Source organism: Falco peregrinus, chromosome 3 (genome assembly GCF_023634155.1).
Source record: "Falco peregrinus isolate bFalPer1 chromosome 3, bFalPer1.pri, whole genome shotgun sequence".
Taxonomy (NCBI): Eukaryota; Metazoa; Chordata; class Aves; order Falconiformes; family Falconidae; genus Falco; species Falco peregrinus.
In genome coordinates this window covers 51,654,169-51,678,023 of record NC_073723.1, presented here as the reverse complement: position 1 = coordinate 51,678,023, position 23,855 = coordinate 51,654,169, and the positions used below count along the sequence as shown (strand labels likewise).

Below are 23,855 nucleotides of genomic sequence, written 5' to 3'. Positions count from 1 at the left end.
CAAGAGCATCTCCAACGGGACTACGGCTGGTTCAGGCTGTGGAGCCCGTTGCCAGTGTAGGTGCAGTTTTGCATTGGCTGGAATGGAAACCACTTCCAGGGCGGTTTTCTTTTTTAACAGGAATTTTAACTAACGGCTTTTGTGTCCATGTATACTTACAAGGTTTCTGGAAGGTCCCGGCCGACGAGCAGCCCCTCTTGCCGTGCAGCCGCTGCCCGGCGCCAGCAGCGAGCTCAGCGGCGACAACTGACTCAGCGTTTCGGCGCAGCAGCTCCGCGGAGCGCAGACTGTCTTGCAACGACCACGTGCGAGAGTCTGAGTTATTCCCCCATCGCCCTTAGGCTGCTTCAGGAAAAAAAAACCCAACCGAACCGCAGCGCCGCTCGCCGCCGGCCTGTCCGCAGCGCCGAGCCCCCCCGCCCCCGCGGCCCGGGCTGGCGGCGCCTGCGGGAGCCGCGACGGCCCCGCCGCCTTCCAGAGACAGAGCAAACGAGAGCAGGGTTGATTTAAAATGCTGGGGGTTTTTATTCTTAGAAATGCTGTAAAAATTGATATAAAAGGTCGAGCATGCTCAGTCTTGGGGTTTTTTTTTTCATCCTATAGGCTGTCTAAAATACATGGGGGTTTGAATCATTTTAACAGATGTACCATAGCTGCGTCGGTAGGAGTAAAATGTAGAAAAGACGAAAACTACCATTACAAAAATAATTTAAGGGGAGAGAAGAAAAAAATAATATTTAGCTTTTTCTTTTTTTTTTTTTTTTTTTTTTGCAAGTTTCGTGGTGAAAGACCCAGGCATCGCCCCACGCCGCTACAACGCTCAGCGAGCGCCGGCAGGTCCCGCCGCGGCTCCGCGCCTCCTCCCCCGCGCCCGGCCCGGCCCGGGGCGCCGCGGCCCGTCCCGGCCACGGCTCGTCAGGGCTCGGCCCGGCCACGGCTCGGCCCTCTGAGGTATTTATCCACGGTCTCCCGGAGTCCGTCTCTCCGTCCCGCTCCCCCCCGGTTACCGGCAGTCGGTGCCCGAGCCGGGCTGCAGGAAGGAGGCGCTGGGCAGCTGCTTGAAGAAGTGCCGGAGGCTGGTCAAGTCTCGGGTGAGTTGCTCGATCTTCTTGTGCAGCTTCTCGTTCTCGGCCGAGAGCTCCAGCAGCTTCTGCTGCATCTCCTGGTTGCGCCGCTTCGCCTTGTCGCGGCTCTTGCGCACCGCGATGTTGTTGCGCTCCCGGCGCTGCCGGTACTCGGGGCTAAACCTGTCCACGCACTTCTTGCCGCCGCGCTCCTTCCCGCCGGCGGCCGGCGGTGGCGGGGCGCCCTGCGCCGAGCCGGGGCCGGCGGGGCCCGGGGAGCGGGTGCTGCAGCTGGAGGGGGAGCTGCTGCCCGGCGGCTCGGGGGAGGTGGGCGGCGTGGGCTGCCCGCTCAGGTTCATGATGGTCTGCGCGCAGGTGGCGATCTGCGAGGGCAGCAGCGAGGAGGAGAGGTCGCTGTCGCTCCAGTCCGGCTCCTGCTTCAGGGCGCCGCGGGAGGAGGAGGAGGAGGAAGAGGAGGAGGAGGAGGAGGAGGAGGAGGAGGCGGTGCGGGGCTCGGCGCCCAGCAGGGTGGTCATGGCAGCGCCGAGGTCCTTGGCGGGGTCGCGGCCGGCGCCGCCGCCCGGCGGCAAGTACTCGCCGTAGTCCCCGCCCCGCTCGGGCTTGTGGTTGCTGTTGAAGAGGTCGGCGAAGAGCTCGTCGTTGCAGAGCTCCAGGTTGGGCACGGCCGACATGGAGTCAATGTAGGAGCTGAAGTCGATGGCGCTCTCGTCCTCGTACATGGCCGGGGCGGCGGCGCTCAGCTCCGCCAGGTTGGTGCCGCTGCCCCCCAGGCCGCCCCCCGCCTCCTCGCCGCTCATCCCGCAGCCGCCGCGGCCCCCCGGCTTGCAGGCGGGACCCGGCCCGCCGCCGCTGCCCACCTTGGCGTCGTAGAAGTTGGCGGGCTCCAGGCACCAGCTCTTATAACATGCCGGGGACTCCAGGCTGTAGAGAGTGGCGGCGCTCATCGGCGAGCGGGACGCGGCGCCGCACGGCCGCGGCGCAGGGGCTCCGGGCCGCGGGCACCAGCCGCCGCTCCGCGGCGATCGCAGCTCCAGCCTCCGCCGCGGGCAGGTGGGGAGCGGAGCCGCTGCCGCTGCCGGGGCCGCTGCTACTGCGCTGCCGCTGCTGCCGGCGGTGGGACTGGCGGTACCGGTGCTCCCGCTGCCGTCCCGCCGCCTCGCCTCGCCGAGGGGGCCGATCCGGGCTCGGGTCACGCCGCGCTCGGCGGTGGGAGGCGGGGATGGGACAAGGCGTCTCTGGACCTGGGAGCGAAACGCCCGCTCGGTCCCTTCTTATACGGCGCCGGCCCCGCCTCCTGCCCCAATGACGGGGAACGAGTGTTCCCGGCACCCCCGGGGACCCGGGGGCGGGAGCGGGTGGGGTGCGCGGCCGCGGAGGCAGGGCTCCCGCCGCGGAGAGCTGCCGCCTCCCGGCGGAGGGTGGCCGCGGCCGGCCCGGGGGGGACGGGACGGGACGGGACGGGACCGTGCGGGCTGCTGCGGCGCCGGTCCCGGCCCCCCCACTGCCCCAGCGACACTCCGGCTGAGCGTTAATTTCCCCTTTCCCTGGCTTATTTCCACAGGGGCCAGCGGAAAATCTTGCGGAAAAGGCTTATTTTACACACGCACCCCACACCCCACCCCGCCCCACGCTGCATCCCCCCCCATCCCGCTTCCCCAGCGGCGCCTTGGATGGAGCGATACGGAAAAGATGCTGCCTGCCCCACGCGTGTCTGTGTATCGCCCTAGCGCCCTCGCGAGGCCTCGCGCCTGCCGCTGGAGCCCAGGCAGCTGCACCCCAGTGGGCTGCGCATCCCCCCACCCCACCCCCCAGTGACAAGGGTGGCCGCTTGGACTTCTTGGGGGACACTCTGGTGGGAAAGGGGTTTCTAAGGCATCTTTAGCTGCCTCACGCTCTCTGCGTGAAGTTAAGCCTCTTTAAAAATTTACGGTAAGTACATTCCCCCCAACCCCCCACATCCAATCCAATAAACTACTACTATTAACATGGCAAGTACCAGAGAAATGAAAATATTTTAATTTCAAATATGTGACATGCATAAGTTTTCTAGTTACGTAAGAGTTTTCAAACCCCTGGCTTCATCCCCCAGGTGCTCCATTAACTGAATTATGAAAGCAGCAAAAAAAAAACCCACCCAGAAACCAACCTTAAAAAATTATATTTTAAGATTTATTTACTTTTTTTCCAGCGGACCCAGCTGGATTTATGATGCTTCGGTAGGACTAGCCCAGCCACTGCCTTTTCAGCCCCGCACTCAGCTGACACTGCTGGCGTGGAGCTGTGCCCTGGCTGCCGTGCTGCTCCTGCTGCTCGGAGGTGGCTTTCTGGGGACCCTGGGTACGTGCCGGTCATGCCGGGCCCGCCGCCTCTCCCCGGGCAGGGCTCCATCTGCCGCTACCGCAGCTGTTGCAGTAACGCAGCTGTTTGTCAAAGGGCTGTGTATCTTAACAGAAATAGTTGGGACACGACTGGTACATGCTCTCCCGTTGGCCGTAAGCTCCTCCTGGGAAGGCTTGTGGGATCAGGGTAAGTGCAGGTGAGGTTTTGCATCTGGCAGGTAAGGTTTGCATGGAGAGGCTTGGCTTCGCTTTTAACTCCAGTGCTGCAGTTAACCCCCGTGAGACATCATGTTTAAATAAACTCGATTTGCTTTGCTCGTGAGGCGTTGGACCACTCACCTCTATCTTCATGTGCATGAAGCGCTGAACTTGACAATGACACAAGAGTTGTTGCTTTTTTTTTTGTTCTTCAGTGCAAATAATTTCCCTTTTCCACATTGTCAAAAAATAACAAACTCAAACCCAGTTTTGCATGTTATTTTCTGCCCTCTAGCACTGGGGTATATTCACATTGTACGACTGTGCCACCTGCCCTAGGCCCGGCTGTCTGGCAGAGAACTGAGGCCATCACGTGGTGCTCCTGGACTTTCTCTCCGCATAAAATACAGAGAGGTGGGTGCATGAAGCATGGGAAGGTAGTTCAGAAGTGCAGGGTGGTCTGACATCAGCTCTTTCTCCCCCTTGCTCTGCAACAGGGTCCGCTGGTTGCTGGAAGGCGATACATCATCTCACCTGTCATAGTGATAAAGTCACGATTTGTCTTGGAAAGCATCTCATTTAACCGTTTGTGCGTGGAACTGTGTTACACTTTCAGGTCACTGAAGTCCTTATCCCCAAAGGACAGCTGGTCATCAGACAGTGTTGGCGTGCAACTGTGCCAGCCTTAACAGTCTCATTTAATGCCCATCATGTGTTACTCCAAAAAAGAGCGGCAATTCCCAGCCAGACCACCTGGCCCCCACTGGGCACCCTGCCGTGTGGCAATTAGATTCACAAAATCCCTGAGTAAATGGCCACCTGCTGGGCATGGAAACCCTGTGTAAGCCTCGATGTCTGCCACCCGTGTCACACCTAAGCCTCATCACAGAGGGTGCAGCTTTGCTTGCTGTGTCTTCAGGACCTGGAGGCGTGTTCAGAGGTCGTGGTCAGACCTGTCAACACCTGTCCCTGCCAAAACCAAGCGGAGAGAGCCATCCCCTGGAAGGTGAGTTGGCTGGGTTTGTGGCTGAGCCCGAGATGTTTGATTTCAGGAGCACATTTCAGGGGGTTTCCCCATGTGCTATACAGGGTGTGAAGCCCAACGGTGGTACTACACCAGCAATGAAGCGTCCAGGAGCATGTAAGTGATACTTGTTGCTTACCAAAGCACTGGGCTGAAGGCAGGATGATATCCATGCTCTACTCTCCTGGGGTGGATTTGTCTGACATCTCGGCAGCTGAATCTGTTCCCATCTGCATGAATAATTTCATGAACAGTGAAGCAGAGACACGCCCTTGATTCCCTTCATGTCCTGCCGAGTACCTGACCCTGTACAGAATCATGGCTTCTCTCTGGGATCCAGTAAGTTTAAAGAGCAGCAAGAAACATTTTGAGCATCTGAATTTCAGAATAATTTCTTTAAAACCTGTTTGAGGTTCCTGCTCCAAATCTAACGGAGGAGCATTTAAACCTGGCGAGAAAGGACAAGAAACCTTTCTCTAAGAAACCTTCATAGAGTAAAGACAAAATTTTAAATTGCTCCGGAGTGCCGGCTGTCAATCCCAGAGAAGCACCAGGACCCTGAGCCCTTCAGGGACAGGACTTACTCACACTGTAGTTCTGGCTAGTTTTTCCTCGTAAATAGGGGACAGGCCACTCAGCGAAGGTGAGGAAAGGGGACAATGCCACAGCCTGGCTTTAATCCTCCCCGTCCTCCTCCTGGCATGCTCATCTCTGGCAACCCAGCCAGAGGCGCAGGAGTTTTTGGGACAGCGGGGCTGGGAGCCCAGCGAAGCTGGTCTGGTCTTGTGGAGCCTACAGAGCCCTCCTCTGCCCTCGGGGTGCTATGGGGCTGCGGCAGTGCCAGCACGATGCTGGAGATTCCTGGACTGGGATAAGGCAGCTGTGGAGCAGGGCTGCGGGGGGACACACCTGTCCAGGTGCTTCCGCACCTCACGGCACCGGGTTTCACAGGGAAAGGCAAAGGGGGAAAAAGTTGAAGGGGTGATTTACCTGGTTTTCTCCTCCGCCCAAGAAGATGCAGGAGTGCACCGATATTTTCATTCAACGCCTAGGAACAACACTTGGGGGCTGACTGGGGAATGGGACATGCAGATGAGGAGATGCAAGTTTGGAGAGAGTCAAAAAAACCTGCCAACACGCTCCTAGGGAGAGACATCGGCTCTTGTAAGCCAGCGCTGTGGCTGCTGGACAGGCCCTGCCTGCCCCGTGTCCCGCCTGTGCCCGGGCTCGTGCCTCTCCCTGGTCCTGGATCCCTGTAGCAGTACTTTGCTCATCACTGCACTCACCTGGGGCAGTCCATTGCACTGATTCAGTCTGTGGCCACCCTGCTCTTAGCGGCTGAAGAACTTGCTGGTAAGTGAAAGGATTTTTCTTTTTAGCTTTGTTAAACTCTGTGCTCTGACTTGCTGTGGGCATTTGAGCGCCGGCGGTACCAGCCTGGGCTGGTTTTTTTCAGCTGCACCTGTGGCTGCTGAACTGCTTAATTAAACCTTCCACGTACCCGGGCTGCCAAAAGGCCAAGTGCTGCAGCCGCAAAATGGCTCAGGTTCTGCACTCCTCCTTTTCTCAAGCCCTTTGGTGGATGCTCTAAACTTTCTCCCAATACAGGTTCCAGCAGGGATGAGATTCATGAGATCAAATTCACAGCTACAACTCCTGCCTAACCAAATGAAATCTTGCGCAGTATCATTTCCTGTGAGTTTAATGGACAGGTGAAATGAGTGTTACCTTCTCCTGTCCCATCAAAAAGGAAAAAAAAACCCAACAACCACCAAAACCCCCTGTAAATAATGTGGAAACTGTAACCCAACCTTTTCCAGCCCCTTACAGCCATGCCTTCTCAAAACGTTTTGCAACAAAAAAACCCTAAATACCTTATTCTGGACATTGTTGGTTTAACGCAGGATGCAGCTCTTTGGCAGCTTTGCTACAAGACCAGTGACACCACTGGCTGTGGGTGGCTGCCAGGGTGCAGGTGCAACCTTTCTGTGTCGGTGCCATTTCTTACAAGCAGCATAGCTCAAGAAGGAAATTTTAAATATACAGGTCATTTCCAAATGAGGCACATGGCATTAATAAAGTAACTTGGCAGACCCTCATCCTCTGTAGTTGTGAGGGGAGAAAGAAGTTTTAAAGCAGTGGTAATAAATCTTTAACTGATTTCCAAAAAAGTGAAGTTTGGGAAGAGGTGTCTCTAAATGTAGACACTTACTTACCTGACTCGAGGAAGCAGCTGGCCAAACCCTTCAGCATGAGGCCAGAAGAGCTGTGGGAAACTCCTTCCACGGCTGAAGGAGCCTCATTCACTGTGCTTGTGGAGAGCTGGTAGGCTCCTTCCTGTGCCCAAACGCGGGCTGCTGCTGCGCCACGTCTCAGCCGCAGACACCTCAAGATAGCATTTAAATTGGGGAATGCTAGTAGGGACAAAGAGAAAATCCCGAGCACGACAAGCACCATGCAGGGCCCTCCTTATCAGCTGGGAAAGGAGACTGCAGGCTGCAGAGCTTTCCTCTGTGTTCTGCAGTATTATTTTTAGTTAGAGAAAAATTGTAAGATTGACAGGAATGGCAAGGACTAGCTTAAATTTTAGTATTATTCTATACACTAAGATGAGAATATACACTAATGCTTTACATAGCTTTTTGGATGCAACTAAAGAATTTCCAGATATAGTGCACATCTGGTTACTTAATCTGAGAAGGAAATATTCTGCTGTATTTGTGGATAGTTACTAAGTTTTGTTTTGCATCATGAGACCTGATACAGTCTCCATCTCTGAGCCGCACATCATCATCTTTTCTGGAGGCTGAACAAACCCGCCCTGTAAACCACTGAGCCCAGCGACTTGAGGTTTTCATCGCATCAGTACTTTCCTTGCCACTTCATGGGCTGGCTTCAGCCTTTTCACTTAACTGTTGTATTTTATTGAGCAGCACTTTTCAGTCAGGATCAGGGACAGCAGCTGCGATTTACATACGTTGCAGGTTATTTTCAGGCTCGCTCAGCTGTGCAAGGAAGGCTCTGTCAGGGCAATTCCACTTGCTTCGCATAGGATGTGTTTCTGCTCATGAAAACCCAGCAGGGTCGCACTTTGCTCCTTAGCACTTGAGCTTTGCAAATACAGAACTGATTGCAGCTGAGGCTTCCAATTATAGCACTTACTTTTGGGCCCAAACTGAGCTTTTCACTATTTTGAGTGTCACAGACACCCATCTCAAAGGCTTTCACCCCCAGCCTGGGTGCCTTCTGCTACAGAGTAAAGGGTGAGGAGGGCATGGGGCAGGGTACACCGCGCTCTCCTTCCCCTGGAAGGGCCGGGCTGTGCTCTGGCTCCAGCCCCTTTTGGAAAAGGCCAAGGAAGCCTGGGTTGGCACTGGCAGGAGGCATGCTGCTCACAAACATCTATTGTTGCTGAAGGTATCAAAAGTCCTATGAGAAGAGTCTTGTTAAACTATAAACCTAAACTTTGTCCTCCACAGTACAGGTCAAAGTACCTAGTACATATCTGAGGTATGTGCCAAAAGCGCAATTAAACACCTTACAACCAGCCACTTCATTTCCACATCTCCTCTCACCTTTTCATGGAGCTTTTTATTGTGCTTTAAACTTGCTTACATTTGTAGCGTCAACGTGAAAGCCAGGGTGCCTCACCTAACCAGGCTTCAGTCATAATGCTGCCATATTAATTGATACCAGACATTAAAAGAACAAAATACATGAAGACATCTTACATGTGTACAGACTACATCGCATGCTTATGAAAAAAACCTGTCCATTAATTATTATCTCCATAAATGGGTAGATGTAGATGTTTTCTGTTACTAAAGTGCCCTAAATTAACTTTTGAAATGAGGTATACATCAGAAATTTTATTTTTAAATAGATGTTTCCTCTACAAAAATACAGCCTAACAATATTTTTCATTAATAAAATCTGATAAAAAGATTCAGAATTTCTTGATTTATAACACTATTGACATAAGCAATTCAGCATATTTATTAAGAAGGCAAGGCAGGTAACAAATCGTAACTGTCACTGGAAAGTGTTTGAAACAAAAAAGCTCCTTTCCTATCCCTTAGACCTCAGCAAGCAATCTTCCCCATCCCAAGAGGTTCCATTCCTCTGCTCTCCAGCTGAAAGATTCATTGGAGACTGGTGCCAGCACCAGCCGTGGGCCTCGGTGAGTCAGGACTGCCCCACTGCCACCGAGGCAGGAGGGAAAGCCTGCAGGCAGTGGAAGGGCAAAGACTCATTTTTATTACACCTTTTATGATAATTATTATAAGCCTCAATGGAAACTGTCTCCTACAATGAATTCTTGGTAATAAACAACAGTAACATTTGAGAGAGCTCTCTTTTCCTTTGCCATCCGTGCTGCGCTGCACTTGCCACCAAGGTTACCTGATGTCATGGTTTAAGCCCAGCCAGCACCTCAGCCCCCACCACCGCTCGCTCACTCCCCCAGTGGGATGGGGGACAAGAGTCGGAAGAGGAAACGTGAGAAAACTCGTGGGTTGAGATAAAGGCAGTTTAACAGGTGAAGCAAAAGGCACACAAGCAAAGCAAACCAAGGAATTCATGCACCGCTTCCCACTGTCAGGCAGGTGCTCAGCCACCTCCAGGAAAGCCGGGCTCCATCCCGTGTAACCGTTACTTGGGAAGACAAACACTGTGATGCTGAACGTGTTCATTGTTCCCCACCACCGCCCCCTTCATTCTTCCTCCCGCAGCTTTACATGCTGAGCATGGCACCATGTGGTCTGGGACATCCCTCTGGCCAGTTGGGGTCAGCTGTCCCGGCTGTGTCCCCTCCCAGCTCCTGGTGCCCCCCCAGGCTGCTCGCTGGGGTGGGGTGAGAGGCAGCACAGGCCCTGGCGCTGTGCCAGCTGCTCAGCAGTAACTAAAGCACCCCTGTGTTATCAACGCGGTTTCCAGCACAAATCCAGAACATCGCCCTGTACTAGCTACTACGAATAAAACTAACGCTATCCAGCCAGAACCAGCACCTGAAGACAGGCTGCCAGCAAGGAAGAGCCACATCTGGCACAACTTCCACACTGGCAAAGCAAAGACCAAAGTGCAGGAGCCATTCCCGTGCTGTGGGGCAGCTATGGCAAGAAGCTTCCAGTGCCCTGCTGCATCGGCAGTGGCTACTTTTGGCATTGGCCAAATGAATAATTTGGCATTAACACAACACGAGGAGTGCAGACTTCTAAAGGATAGAGATAACAGAGTATAACCTCTAATTGCTACAAAACGATCTGCTGGAATGGTCTTATCATTACTATCTTATTATCCAGTAATGAAATAACCATTCAGATACTTTAGGTGTTATCTAGAACTAAACGCCATTTTCCATTTAATTTTACCATGTGCCTCACTTACTATTGATACGAAAAATCTTCTAGCTTTAATTACAAATAATACATGTCTGCGGAATGGTTTCAGTCGATTGTCATCAAGGTCTCCATAAAAAGACAAATGCAGACTTGCACTACAAGGATGCCTACAAGTTTGCAGGGTATGAATTTTTGCTTTCCTCTGAGTTGACCTCAGTGCCTTTCAAGTAAGCCTTTAAGCTCTACAGTCTCTCCAGTTCTTTCTACATTGACTTTAACAAAGACAATAAGGCTGCTTTGTTCCAGAACCACATATAAGAAAAATAATTAACTTTTAAAAAAATATCACTGTTTGAATACAGCTTTAATACAAAAAAAATGATATTCTATATTAATCAAGTTTACCGATGATGATACAAGAGGTTAAGAGAGTGTTTCCTGTTTGGCTGTAAAATTCTGATCTGGTTGCAGCTGTTAGGGTATGGGTCCCTTGGCAGACCGGGCTTTAGAGAGCAGTCCCTCACATCCAGGGTTCCCATCCTTCCCAGACTCTGCCAAGAATATTGGGGTCTGTCGCTTGATCAATCAGGCATCTCACTTGGGTCTCCTCTGAAAGTCCATCCTCTGGCTCTTTAGCTCTGATATTATGATCAGCATTACCACGAGCCACAGCTGCAAAATCATTATAAGCGAGTGATTTCTCGTGGCCCAGGCGTAGCTCATCACTAAAATTGAGAACACAAAAATAAGCTCTTATTAAAAGAAACAAGCAAAAAAATCTCAGATGGATTTTTAAATACGAAACAGTACTTGAACATGATTCACGCAGCTTTATTTTTCAAGATGTGGAGACTGTTCAATAACTGCAGAAGTCTTGGCCAGTGAAGACTGGTGATTTCAGGTGATTTCCTTTACTATGAAATATTCACACTAAATATTCCCATCTTGTCAAAGGTCTCTAACTGAAAGAAGGATGCAGCAGTTCACATCCAAGCTGTTATCTCCTTACCTGCCCTGCTGATTTTGTGTATGCAAGAAGTATTTTGCTGCCTCTTCCCATTCAGCCTTGACCACAAAAGGGGCTCCTCCCAAGTTCTGCACTTTTCAGGATTTGTATGGTTTTAAAACAGGCTTGCTTTTTTTGCCTTTTTTTTTTTTCCTTGATTAATCCAAAAGGTCTTTTTAAAAGAGGATGGAAGGGATTAATTGTACTTTAACTGAACTTTAAAGACATTCCAACTTGAGCCAGACTTGACTAGGCTGACACAAATAACCTGAAAATGCCATCAGATTTGATTTTAATGCTTTTGGGAAGCAGCTTACCTCTGTGCCTCCCGCAGAGCTAGTTCAGGTTCCATTTCAAGCAACCGTCCAGCAGAAGCATATTGATTTAAATACTACCCCTAGCCTAAAAGCTGTGGAGACGCAAATAGGGAACAGCAGTCTGAGGAGTGAGAAGCAGGCTTACAGGGTGAGGATGAGTGCATTGCCAGGAACAGTACAACTGCTCAGGAGGTCTGAGCTGGAGCAAGAACACTCACAGGGAGATACCTGGTGTTTTGGCCTACAGGGTGATTCAGATTGCTTGTCTGTGGACCAAAACAATTCTGACAGGAGGTTTGTTGAAATTTTGCCCCATCTGCCTCTTCTCTTTTCCTAGCTGCCATTCTACCTGAAGTGATCAAAACCTGACACAGGAGACTGCCAAGGCTCTTGGTGGAGCAATTTAAAACAGAAGCAGACCATCTTACCAAGTGATTGTTGCTGGATTGGCACCCGTAAGCTTTCTTTTGACGTAGTTGACTTTTTGCAAAGGGTACCAGTTTACTTCAGATGTATTTATTTCCCTGATCCATGTGCCTCCTTTTTTCAGCTGTCTTTGCTCAAAGTTCTAAAGAGAAAATAAATTTGACCTAAATCATATACTTAAAAAGACCTTTAAGCCACCAGATCATAGCAAGTCAAGCCAGTAACTCGTAAATGGAGGGCAAAGTAGTGAGACAATATCTAGCTTGCCCATGACTTAAAATTTAATTTACAACTGGAGTTACTGAAGTGCAACTAGTTTCAGATTTTTCTCTCTGTAATTATTAGTTTGATGTATACAGTGTTGTTATGTACATTTAAGAGGCTCAAGGCAAAAAGCTGAAAATCTTTATGCTACTGTCCTAAGTGACATAACGGGATCAAGAGATATGAGAGATAATGCATATTTTTAGGATTATCATGCAGATAAAGAACAGTCCACTGATAGCACAGATACATGCCACTATTCTTCATCCATCAATATAATATTCTGTCATTTTAAAGCCTTTAAGTTCAGTTTCTCTGAGAACCCAATGAAACAAAGAAAGATAAAAGAAGCACTGAAAGTAAGCATACAGAAATACTTCCTTTTTTATCTGTTTTATCCTTATTACATTTTAACAGTTTTCACACAAAGAAAAAGGGAAGAGAAAAAATCCCACCTTCCAGTCCAAAGAAGGCTCTTTTACAAATACATCCATTGTGCTGATGATGAGATCTGGATTCGAACGATAAGCTCTCAGGGCATGCACCATCACACTGTAAATGAGACCCCACTCTTTCACTGGCATCATCAGATTAACAAACTGGCGAGTCAGACGAAAAGGCATCAACTCTGGCACATTCAAAAACTAGCAAAGGGGAAGGACGGTTGAAAGAAAACAAGATAAGCAGTCTTGGAATAGAAGGATTAGAAATAAATATATTTATTTTTTTAAGCTTTGAAACCTTCTTTGCCACTTAACTGAAAATAACATGCAACACAGGACAGGACCAAGTTCTGACATCAAGTTCTAGGCATGAATATTTAGTGATAGTGGTTGAAAGCCTGGCTGAACTACACAAAACAAAACCATATAGACTCCACGAAACTCTATAGCTCTCTGCTTGTCTGAGAACATCTGGAAACAGAGATTTTCTTCTATTAACTAGAAGTTGTCAAGATTATTTTGCATTAGAACAATGACAAATGAAGAACATCAAATTTAGTACTGACAATACACATGTAATTACACATAATAAATGCAAAAGCTGTAACAAATTAATTAGAAAACAAATACCTGTGTAGCTGAACCAAACGCATGTCCAAAGTCTATTCCCACCATGCCACCTGTCTCCTTGTTAATCATAAAGTTGAGCAGATGCCTGTCTCCAATACCAAGTATCCAGTGGCTGATGCACATCAGTGCGTGAGAGCTGGCAAAATGGGACCGTAGAGACAGGAAGGCTTCAGGAGACGTACTCATTTTCACAAAGGCACGCCTTAACGAAACAGAAGTCACTTGTTGCATACAGGTAAAACACCAACATTCATTTCACAATGTGCAGTCATTAACAGTACACTTACCGCAGCAGATCTTCTGGAACACTGTTTTCCCTGCTTTTGAAAGACATAACTGTTTCTCTGCGGCTAGCATTTCTGCAAATTAATGAAGGAATAGTATTAGCTATGGAAGTAACAGCCCGCTGGATGTTAAAAGTTGTGTACACGACTGCATTAGCACGTTTTGCTTACCCCAGCAGACAGTACAGCAAGCCACACAGAGAGTTTGCTGAGAAATTTTTATCTGATATTAAAAATACTCCCCCTCCTGTCTTTTTCTGCCAACAGTTATTTCCAAGACTGACATTTCTGAATACAAAACAGTATGTAGTTTTGTCTAGTTTCCCCAAAAGTAAGGAGATGGGTTAAGTTTTAATGCAGCAATACAACTGTGTTCTTTCTGGCTGGATAGTCTCTTCCAAGCAGAGAAACTAAGGCCTAGATTAGATCTCTCAGCAGCACGCAGAGGCTATATTGACACTAGAGAGTAGTGCAGCACAAGGCGAGTATAGCTGGTGCTGAGGACATCCATGCTGTACACATTTGGGGAGGGTGGATGAGTGCTCTGGCCTAGCCTGGTCCTGGGAACTGAAGGCTCCTAGCAGCTGGAATGCACAAAGTGCTCTCCTGCCAGCCTAGTTTCATCTGAAAGGAGCAGAGCGGCGTACCAGGGGACAGCTCTGTGATGCAAAGCAATGTGAGGTGAGTGGGGGTGACAGGGAATTTACTTCAAAAGCACATTCCAGATCTAAATACAAGTCTTAACATTGACCCACTCAGTTAAAGAAGTCAAAGGTTTCCTTTAAAAAGCAAGATGCTTGCTTAAGCATGTTATGAGCTCATCAGAAACACTCCGCTGGAAACTTCACTTCCCTCCACTACAGTGCTAGATCTAGGCAGGTGTGGAAACTCCTCCGAGAGGATCCTCAAGTCAGGACCCAAACTGAATCATCAAATATTCTTAAATTCTCAGTGAATCACAGTGATTTTCTCTTTCCAGCTTCAGCAGGTGCTTGGGCTCTGAGGCAGCCTACCTAATTGCATAATCAGGACCAAGACACCTAGAAGATAAAGTTGAAGAGGAGCATCTGCTTCTAGACACTTTCTTAGGGAAGTGAGCAACCTTCTGGAAGCACTCCTGTCCTCTGGTGGGATTTTGGCAGTACTAAACTCCCCCTGCAGAGCATCTCCAGTAAGATGAAGCAGTAAAATGAGCAAAAATCAGATCTAGCCAGCATTATTATAAGGCAGATCATATTTTTCCTGGAACTTCTACAACTTCGTGTGTGTGCACACTCTAGCTTCTACATTTTATGTGCAGTTCTCTTTCAAAACCTACCTGTACATAATATGGTATCGAGAGCTGCCTTGTGCTTTCCCACTCATCTGGGACAGCCACTTAGAATAGGTAGCCCGAGGTCCTTTTTCGCTAAGGAGAAAAAAAGAAAAAAAAAAAAAAAGCGCGTTGATGATTTCCCTATATTACCTTTCCACTCTGTACTCAAATATCCGCAGGCTGTGTGCTACCATGACCCATGAGATTTTTATGCACGGGAGGCGTCAGGAAGCTACAGCCTACATTAATTGTAGCCTTGCTATGGAAATGAAGTTTATGCGGTCAGTGCATATGTTGATTCATACATCTCCTTCCCCCCAGCTTTGAATGAACTTCATTCATATTTGACAGAGGACTAGACATCTCAAAGGTGTTAATTTGTCAGTAGGTACTGTGAAAATTAGATGCTGACTTGAGAAGACAGACCCAAAATAATTTCTTCAGGGAGGGAAAGATATTTTTAACAGGCTCACATCCATTTGAGAGGCATTATGTAGCCTACCACAGCATGGGCTGTCATTTGTCCATCCAAACAGGTGGGGAATGCAGGAAGGCAGTCCATTATCTCCTTAGTGTGTACAAGAGGGAAGGAATGGGGGCTTGGACTTAAGAAGACAGTCTTCATTAGTTGCACTGCTTATATAATAATTTGATATTTTTCTCCCATCTTATATATACTATAAATATACTAGACATTATTCTCTTCCAGAGAGGCAGCAACTTAGCAGAGCACCCGAGATCCTTTCCATTTAAGAAGTATTTATCATTTATAGACTGCACAGCCCATCACTGTGGGATAAAGAAAAGGATTTCAAAACTTCAAAAAGTTATTTCCCCTGCCCCAACCAGAATATTGCCAGCAATGATTTGATCAGAATTTTCCTTTGCGAGTGCTGTCATTCAACCATAGTTCAACATAAAGTGTCTTAATTGACTTGATTGAAGAACATATGGGAAAATTAATTTGAAGTCAATACACAACAATAAAATAAAGCTATGTGTTGGGGTAAATCATTAATTGTTTTTGGAAAGACACTGATAATGTACATTTAACATATTAGAAATCTCCCCCCCTGAGGTGGTTCCATGTGAGTTCTCCTTCATTTTCCCAGTGAACTGAGGCCAACATAACACTGCTGCTGTTCACAAAAGTGAACCAGACAGTGCTAATGCAGGAACAATAGCAGTTCCTAAACTGCTCAAAAATAAAATACCTGTAGAAATAAAGACTTTTTGGAGTCCAACCTCCATGCTGGAGGTTCCTCCAACCTGCCCCATAAGCATGAAAACCAGTAAAAATAAGTGCTGACAACACTTCGACAAACCCAGATAGAGACTATGTATTGAGAACAACACTGGCAAATAAAACCATATTTCTAAATTCCAGGATAGAAACAGACTGAAATGTCAGAATTAAATAAATTTTACAAATATTCATCCTCCAGTTACAATCCAGAGAAAGCAAGCTAATTTATTCAAACCAGCATTTGTATGAAGTCAGAGATAGTGTTCTTTTACAGCCATGTTTTGTGCATCTGCTGCCAGTTTCCCCCACCACTGACTCACTGCCGAACCCAGGTTCTGAAAAGCGCTCTTCTGCTCTCCTCTCCTCTGCTCCCCCCTTTTCTGACCTAGGTCCATTTCCTGCCTGATCAAATCAAAAGATCAAAATCCTTTACTTGCAAAGTCAATCTGCTGATAAGGAAATGGTGATGATAATGACGTCACACATCATTATAATTACAAGCCTCTTGTTTAAACAAGCTGGGTGGAGTATATTACAGGTACAATGGTACTCATTAAACAAACAGTTGCCAATTACTAATTTGGGTCAGGAAGTACAAACTGCCTCCTTGCTTATAGGTGCCTTTTATTTCATTCTTTCAAAAAAAGAAAAGCTGCCACAAGATTGACCGTATCAAAACCCCATTAGTAGTGGTCTCTATTAGAGCAGACAGTTAAACCAAGCATCACCTGTTATAGTTGAAGTCTTCCTCTTCAGACATACTATTCTTAAGGAATTCCCTTAAAGTGCAAGTATTTTCCAGCCACTTGATGAGTCCCAGTCTGGAACAAAGAAGCCAGAGATGTGAAGAAGTTGCTCAGCTGAACTTTAGAGGAACACCACAAATAGCAAGCAACACATTCTAGTGCCTCCTAAAAAAAGGCTGAAAGCTACCAATTTAAATATACTCTGAAAAACAGTTTCCAGACAAAGCAATTTCTATGTTGTTTAAAAGGAAAAGAAAAAAAATTAAGCCAAGACCCAAAACACTCTGAACCAGAATGTGGCACACAAATCTCACGTTCCAACATCCCAACAGTAACAGATGTTAACATAAGGATTTCTGCTCCTTCAAGATAAATGCCTACCTTGTTGTCATGGGGATGACCTGATAAGTTTTTAACTGCATATTCCTTTGGCTACATGTAGCATCTTGGGAAAGGATAATGTTCATTACATCAAACAGCTGCTCAATACGCTGGTCTTGTCGCAAGTCTTCACCACCTTTGACAAGGAAAGGATACTCCTGCTCATCACTGCCTCGGATTGTTATACGTTTTGGCTTCCTCAAGGATTCCATTACCTTTATCTTGTAAAAAGATAGGAAAACCCAAAATATTTGTGACAGAAGACTTGGCCTTACAGAATCATCCCTGAAATTAAACATATCTGTCATTCCTAGATGGCATAATCAAGTTGCTCAATTAGTACTAGAAAAACAAATGCCCATTTGCAGACCCTCCTTTATGTGCTGCAAGATGCGTACACAAGCAACAAGCTTTGCTATTGTCAAACTCTTCAAATGGAACACAGACACAAATTTGTAACACACAGGATTTTGACTCACACTTAACATACCCGTTCATCAAATCCAGAGATTTTTGCATGGTACTCTGGCAGTGGTTTCCCTTTTCCATCATACTGACCTGAAGTGGTAATGGAAAAAAATAAAAGAAAAAAGTTACATAGACTGACCTTAATTATTATTATTTTTTAATTTAAAGTGTTTAAGAATAGAACACACTTCCAAATATTTAGTCAAATTGGTAGAATGGTAGTGAAGAAAATATTTTAAAATGCATAAAAATCCAACATATACATCATATAATTTTATCTGTGAATTACTAATATTCTTTCCTTATAAAGCTGTTAGAATTGCAGCTCTTAATGGTTTCAGAGGACACGTCCTTTTTGAACTAGATTTGAACATAGACTTATATGTCAGATTTTGTGGAGTCAGGCCTTTAAAAAAACCACAGAAATTCTTAGGCAAGATACAATTTTAGACAGAATTTTAAAAATATCAGGACTACAGCTTAAGATCAGATTTAAGTGACGAAGAATGAACAGAGCTATTTCAGATGAAATCTACTTCTGCATAAGGCCAGAAAGAAGGGTCATATAGCCAACATAAAAAGAAGAGCTCAAGAGCAGCAACTTCCTTGTAAGGGACAGTTCACCATTGACACTGAAGAGGAACTTACCAGGAACCTCTAGTTCATTCCTCAAGAACTCAGCTTTGAATTCACTCATCCATGGCGAACATTCTTTCAGGTTTCCAGGTTCTTTATGTTTTTTGTTCATTTCTGAGAGGAGAGAAGTTGCAATCTCACCAAAGTCATTAGCCTTCATGTTCAACAGTTCTGAACCTCCTTTTCCAAAATGACGGTCAAAGTCTTTCCCAAAAGCCTGAGGTTCATTTACAGAAAGGAATCCTGTTAACACAGTGCTAGGAACGTCCCAAGAACACCAAAACAGTACTTTCCTATCTACACACACAGCTTCATCTGAGCTCCTAAAATACATCAGTCATCCTTCCACTTCATTTTTTTTTTTTTCTCCATTACTTCTAGTCTGTCAGAACCTTCTCGCTTCCTGTTTGGTAGACTCACCAGCTGTCCTCAACAGAAATATCTACATTTTACCAACTCAGTGACATCAAAGTTCTATAGAATGAGATCAAAAACCTTTTTGCCATGTCAAAACCAGAAGCTTGGCCCTTTTACCTTCTCCAGGTGCAGCTGGATTCTGGGTGAGCATATCAATAATGCTGCTCATTAGACTTAATACACATACCTCATCTGCTCACAAAAATTTAAGAACAGCTAGTGAAACAGTAATATAAATAAAAGTTTTCAATTTTGCACCTGTTAAAAAATACAAATTCCATCATGAATCTAAATATAGGATTATTCTCAGGACATTTAATTGATGCCCCGGTCTTTAGATCTAGTTATCACACTTTCGAACTGCTGCAACAAAACCCCCAAAACCCTCAACTGTTTGATTTACAAATGGTAAAAAAATACAGATGGATAAGTTCATTAATGTTTTTTCCCCTCTCAAATATGAATACTCTGTGCATTATGGAAGGTGTGGGGTTTTGGGTTTGGGGTTTTTTCTCTTTTTTTTTTTTTTTTTTTTTAAACTAGCAGCAACCATACTCAACCATACTACATAGTAAGCAAATACATCCTAGTTAATTTCACATATACCTTTCTTGCTAACCAAAAGATATATGTATACATAAGGCATGTCATAAAGCTTCATGTATTAATTTTTTGTATCACCTTAGAAAATACCAACATACATGTTTTACTTACTATCACATTTATTATTCATGATTTATTTTGAGATAATTTAGATGTACAGTGTATAAACCCATATTTTTTAGAGTGTATTAAATAGCCTGTTAAAGTGCAACAACATTTCACACTGATCCATTTTAATAAACAAAGTGAGTTTTATCTGCAAGTAGTTAACTGAGTTGACTTCATCTGTCCATAATTCAAGGTTCTAGAAAAACGAGATGTCCCCTCTCAGACCTCATTGGTATTAACACTTTGGAAAGACATGTAAGCTCACTTCTTTTTTTAATGCCTGATTGTTTTTCTCCCAAGCTATGGAGGACACAACTATTTCACTGAAGTAAATGAAAATACAGAAAATATCCTTCTGAAGAAGAGACTGCTACAGTCAACATCTTTATCACTTTAAATCTATTTCCAGATGATCATTGAATTGCTTTCTCTCTTCTGTTCTTTGACTTCTTTTAAAATTCAAGGCAGCAAATATTTAAGAGCCTTAACACTGTATTTTAATTAATACAATCCGTCAACAGTGTTTAATTTATGTATTACTGCATATTACTATTTCAGATCTGTCAGTTTTGTAAAGTCCTTTCTGTAATTTTTCATAGTTGTAACTCTTCTGAATAACCTACCCTAAATAACTTAGTATCAGCATCAAATTTGAGCAGCAAAATATAGCAAACCACCCTAAGGTGCTCATATACCCTTGGCAGCAGGAAAAAAAAACAAGACCAGATTCTTGTGCAGGTTCATGGATGGTCAGAGGCCAAGGCCCTGAGAACCTGGCAGCGTGCAGGACAGGGGAGGCAGAAGGTGAGTAAGAGGGAAGATTCAGTCCTGCTTCTAGCAAAGAAATCCCAGTCCTGTATTCCTGACTTGATCCCTTGTCTCATCAAGTCCTGCAGCACCTGTAAAAGCTGTGATCTTGTCCCCTCTTTTGACTTCCTAGTGCCTTCTACAAGCATACAATGCCAACACTACTTGGCAATCACACATACCTGAATAAACCTTTTCCTCAGCAATCCAAGGCCAGGAGCCTCTAAAGTTCCCAAATTCTTGTACATTCCTTCATACATTTCCTTAAGCTTATTTTTATTTCTCTGAGCTTTTGCCAACTCGTTTCTGACATCCTCAACCCAATCCTGCAAAAAGAAGGGAACAGATGAGTACTGAGAAAAAGTTGCTTCAGGGGAAGCAAGACCCCTGAAAGACTCTTGCTGTTCAGTGATCCACGCAGATTACTTCTGGGTGACCATATTTACTAGTAGTTAATTAATGTGTCTTTTGACAACTAAAAGAGCAATCAAAAGGCTATGGATATATTTCCCTTTCATTCTGTGTCTCGATAAAATGTTTCTACTTCATTAAGATAATCACGTTCACTACCACAGTGTCTAGTGCAAACCAAGAAAGCCTCTATGGTGCCAGGAGTGGTACCAAACACATGAATGAGAATCCTTTAGACAACAGGGTCAGAATGTAGACAGGGAAGCCCAGCAGAGAGCAGGGAAAGGGCATAAGAACACAAGCAGTCGGTAAGAAATTACAGAGATGGCCCACAAATGATAATTCTGTAATGGTTTCAGAACAATTGAGGAAGACTGACTATGGGGCAGGGCAGAGACCTTGAAGGAGAAAGCTGAAAAGGGCTACTACAAAACAGCCAGCTGGCACAAGGGAGGAAGACCATCACCAGTGAAAGCTGCTGACAGCACCCCAGCATCATCACCAGTTGATTCTGGGTTGAACCGCTTCCTGCGGCTGTGGTGTCAACCAAACTGTGACAGGCTCCACCCGGCACACTCTTTCCTAAACACAGGGTGAGCAATGATGGGGGCAGGATGTGTATGCATAAATAATAATAAAAACAAAATAAAAAACCAACCAAACAAAAAAAAACACCAAAAAACCCCCACCAAAAAACCCCACCAAAAAAACCCCACAACACTTTACCTTAAAAAGCATTACGGGATTAGAGAGCTGTTCCAGGGAGCAAACAAAATCTTGAACTACTCCTCCTCTGTCCAACTTATTCTTGATCCTTTAAAAGGAAAAAAAGCGCATCATAATGCAACAGGAACTACCATCACCACCTAGCCTGCAGATAAGCAATGATTCAGGTTGTCTGCTATATTCAAGCATCTGGTAAAATAATTCTAAGGGTGGGCAGGTAGGACCCCCTCAGAATTCTCTCTTGACTGCATGACTTAAGGTATTGACTGCTCTCACCACACAGCTCCCATTTTTTTTAATTAAGTGTGCCACTACGAAAATAGGAGCTTGGTGGGCGAGTGGAAACAATATTGCAACAGAAATGGGCATTAACTAGACCACATATTCTGTCACTACAGTTATTCAATGGCCATACAATTTGTGAAGCACAAGACTTTATCTTCTTATTTTAAGCAAAGGCATTCAGCAAATGTATCAGAGATTTGAAAAAATGGCAAAAAGACACCTAAAATTGTATTAGTGGTTCTACAGCGTTGTGTGATAGAAGTCGACTTTTGCCTGGGGATTTACTCAGGTTTTATTGCATGGCAAACAGGGAAGGGAGGGCTTTTAGAGGAAGGTGTATGTGCACACTGAATAAGCAAGAGAATGCAACCAAGAGATGTCATTCCCCAAGATAACGTGCATCTGTTTCACTAGCCCTCTCCAAAGCCTGGTAGGAGCATGTATTCTATTTAAACACGTCTGCTTTCTCTTGGCATTAGAAAGATTGTAAGTGTCCAAGCAAGCTTCATCTTCATCTCCGATGGGTCCTAACTTTGACTGCTGTTAAGTCTACTACAGTAAGAGCCTAAACATGCACCAGATCCCCCTTCTACCTCCACAGAATGGGAGAAGGAAGATGAAACTTCAACAACCACAGAATTACAAGGAGAAAGCAGTTGCCTCTCTGTGCTCTTTCTGTTTTATCTTGGAAAAATTCTAACATCCCACAGCCTGGGGACTATATGCACTCACCACTTCAGAAAGTATTCAGGCCACTAACCTGAGTATGTCTAATACTAAGACACTAAGACACTTTATGTATTGATTTTCCCTGGGCCTTTAAATGAAAATACAGTGTGCGTCAGACTACTCTCTAATATTTCTCATGCCCCCTAAAGAAAAGAGTTTGTTTAGGAAAAATAAACAAACCTCTACACTCCTGAATAAAAAAACATGCAAAAGAGCTACTCCAATAGCAAATTCACCTTTCTACAAACTCCTTGTTCTTACAACCAGTTGCAGTATCTTTGAAACAGTAACTTTCACTGCTGATCATGAAAGGGTAGATGATTGCCTGGGGATAGGTATTTGTGATCTCTTCAACAGTATGTTGCACAGCTACTGCTTCATCCTTGTCAAGTAGTGCCATCATCTGGCTAATCCAACCAATGAACTGCCAACAGGGAACCGAAGCAAGCTGCAAGAGACAGACACTGCTTTCAACTTTGGTCCTCCTCGAAAATATCAAACACAGCAAACAAACAAAACTGTTCTGTGGCCTAGCCTGACAGACAGAAACACACAAAAAGGAAACTGTCAACTAGGTTGCACAAAACATTCCCCAGTGAAACAGAGATTTTCATTACTATTGTTACTTACTACCACCCCCACCACTGCTGCTGCTTAACAGGTTTTCCATTATAAAGATTTGCAGTTTATTGATTCAGATGAGGCTTTATACTCAAACTTGTGGATTTTCTGTTTGGATGCAATACAATAATTTTTGATCACCACATACAAAAACCTCAAAAATGTGAAGACAGTTCAAACACCATTGGGTTGAAGTCTTGATGCGAGTAAAAAAAGAGCCAGGAAGGGGAACACTGGAACTCCTACCACAATTTTGCCCTTTCTTCAACTTTAAACAGGTTTGGGTTTGCTGACACATACTGATTTCAGTAAAGCACTCCCCCAATACACTTCATGCTCACTTCTTTTTCAAAAGTGATACAAGTTTTGAAAGGAGTACTATAATACATTTTCTGGTGATAACCAGAGGCCAAACTCCGACTCCTTTCCTCCTGTATCATCCCTTCCTACCTTTCTAGTGGAGTCTGAGATCAGATTGCCAGTATTTATCTCACAGAACGACAGAGGAGAGGATGAAGAACTGCCTGGTGAACTCCTCTTCTGGGTGAGATTTGTCAGCTGGGCCAGCTGTCAGGTTCTGTCTGAACCATCAGTTTCACTGTGGCCACATCTTGTGCACCTCAGCTGGTTTTCTACTTTCTCAGTTTCTTGGGAAAACTAAACTGTGTTTCTGTCTCTCTTGAATTGTTCCTTTGAAAGGGCCTGGTGCTCTGTGAGCGCCAGCACAACGGCGCGGGCTTGAAAAGGTGGCCAGGCTAAGGCAGAAACTGGCATGAGTCACAGAGGAGCTCTCAGCTTATCTGTCCCACGGCAGCAGGGGAGGCAGCGGGGACACTGTATCTTGCCATGGAACAGCAACGGAGGGACAGGCTGTGAAAGGGAGGAAGCGGGAAAGGAGGAAGAAGCTGTAGTAACCTCTGAAGTGAAGCATGATAGGGAGAGGTGGGACATGAGGAAAATGAGTCTGGAAAAGCTGCTGGCTTCCTGCATATGGGAAACGC

General features: G+C 45.8%; 3 protein-coding genes across 5 annotated transcripts in view; 1 reads left to right on the top strand and 2 right to left on the bottom strand.

Annotated features, from left to right (window-relative positions):
- Window positions 1–673, top strand: part of SPIDR (scaffold protein involved in DNA repair) — a 209,819-nt gene extending 209,146 nt beyond the window's left edge. For both annotated transcript variants that reach the window (XM_055799070.1, XM_055799069.1), the window contains one exon: window positions 163–673. In XM_055799070.1, the coding sequence (XP_055655045.1) occupies window positions 163–510 (348 nt within the window). In that variant the 3' untranslated portion in view covers window positions 511–673. The remainder of the gene's footprint in view (window positions 1–162) is intronic.
- Window positions 502–2,322, bottom strand: CEBPD (CCAAT enhancer binding protein delta). Its single transcript, XM_055799074.1, has one exon. It carries the CDS (start codon window positions 2,027–2,029, stop codon window positions 1,004–1,006), a length of 1,026 nt encoding a protein of 341 aa, XP_055655049.1. The 5' UTR covers window positions 2,030–2,322; the 3' UTR covers window positions 502–1,003.
- Window positions 2,323–10,330: 8,008 nt separating this feature from the next.
- The window catches only part of PRKDC (protein kinase, DNA-activated, catalytic subunit), an 81,572-nt gene continuing 68,047 nt past the window's right edge, over window positions 10,331–23,855 (bottom strand). For both annotated transcript variants that reach the window (XM_013302401.3, XM_055799067.1), the window contains exons 74-86: window positions 22,470–22,681; window positions 21,220–21,307; window positions 20,265–20,408; window positions 18,160–18,364; window positions 17,534–17,601; window positions 17,044–17,264; window positions 16,645–16,737; window positions 14,674–14,763; window positions 13,359–13,430; window positions 13,072–13,273; window positions 12,454–12,642; window positions 11,737–11,876; window positions 10,331–10,710 (exon numbers count right to left, since the gene is read on the bottom strand). In XM_013302401.3, the coding sequence (XP_013157855.3) occupies window positions 10,506–10,710; window positions 11,737–11,876; window positions 12,454–12,642; window positions 13,072–13,273; window positions 13,359–13,430; window positions 14,674–14,763; window positions 16,645–16,737; window positions 17,044–17,264; window positions 17,534–17,601; window positions 18,160–18,364; window positions 20,265–20,408; window positions 21,220–21,307; window positions 22,470–22,681 (1,929 nt within the window). In that variant the 3' untranslated portion in view covers window positions 10,331–10,505. The remainder of the gene's footprint in view (window positions 10,711–11,736; window positions 11,877–12,453; window positions 12,643–13,071; window positions 13,274–13,358; window positions 13,431–14,673; window positions 14,764–16,644; window positions 16,738–17,043; window positions 17,265–17,533; window positions 17,602–18,159; window positions 18,365–20,264; window positions 20,409–21,219; window positions 21,308–22,469; window positions 22,682–23,855) is intronic.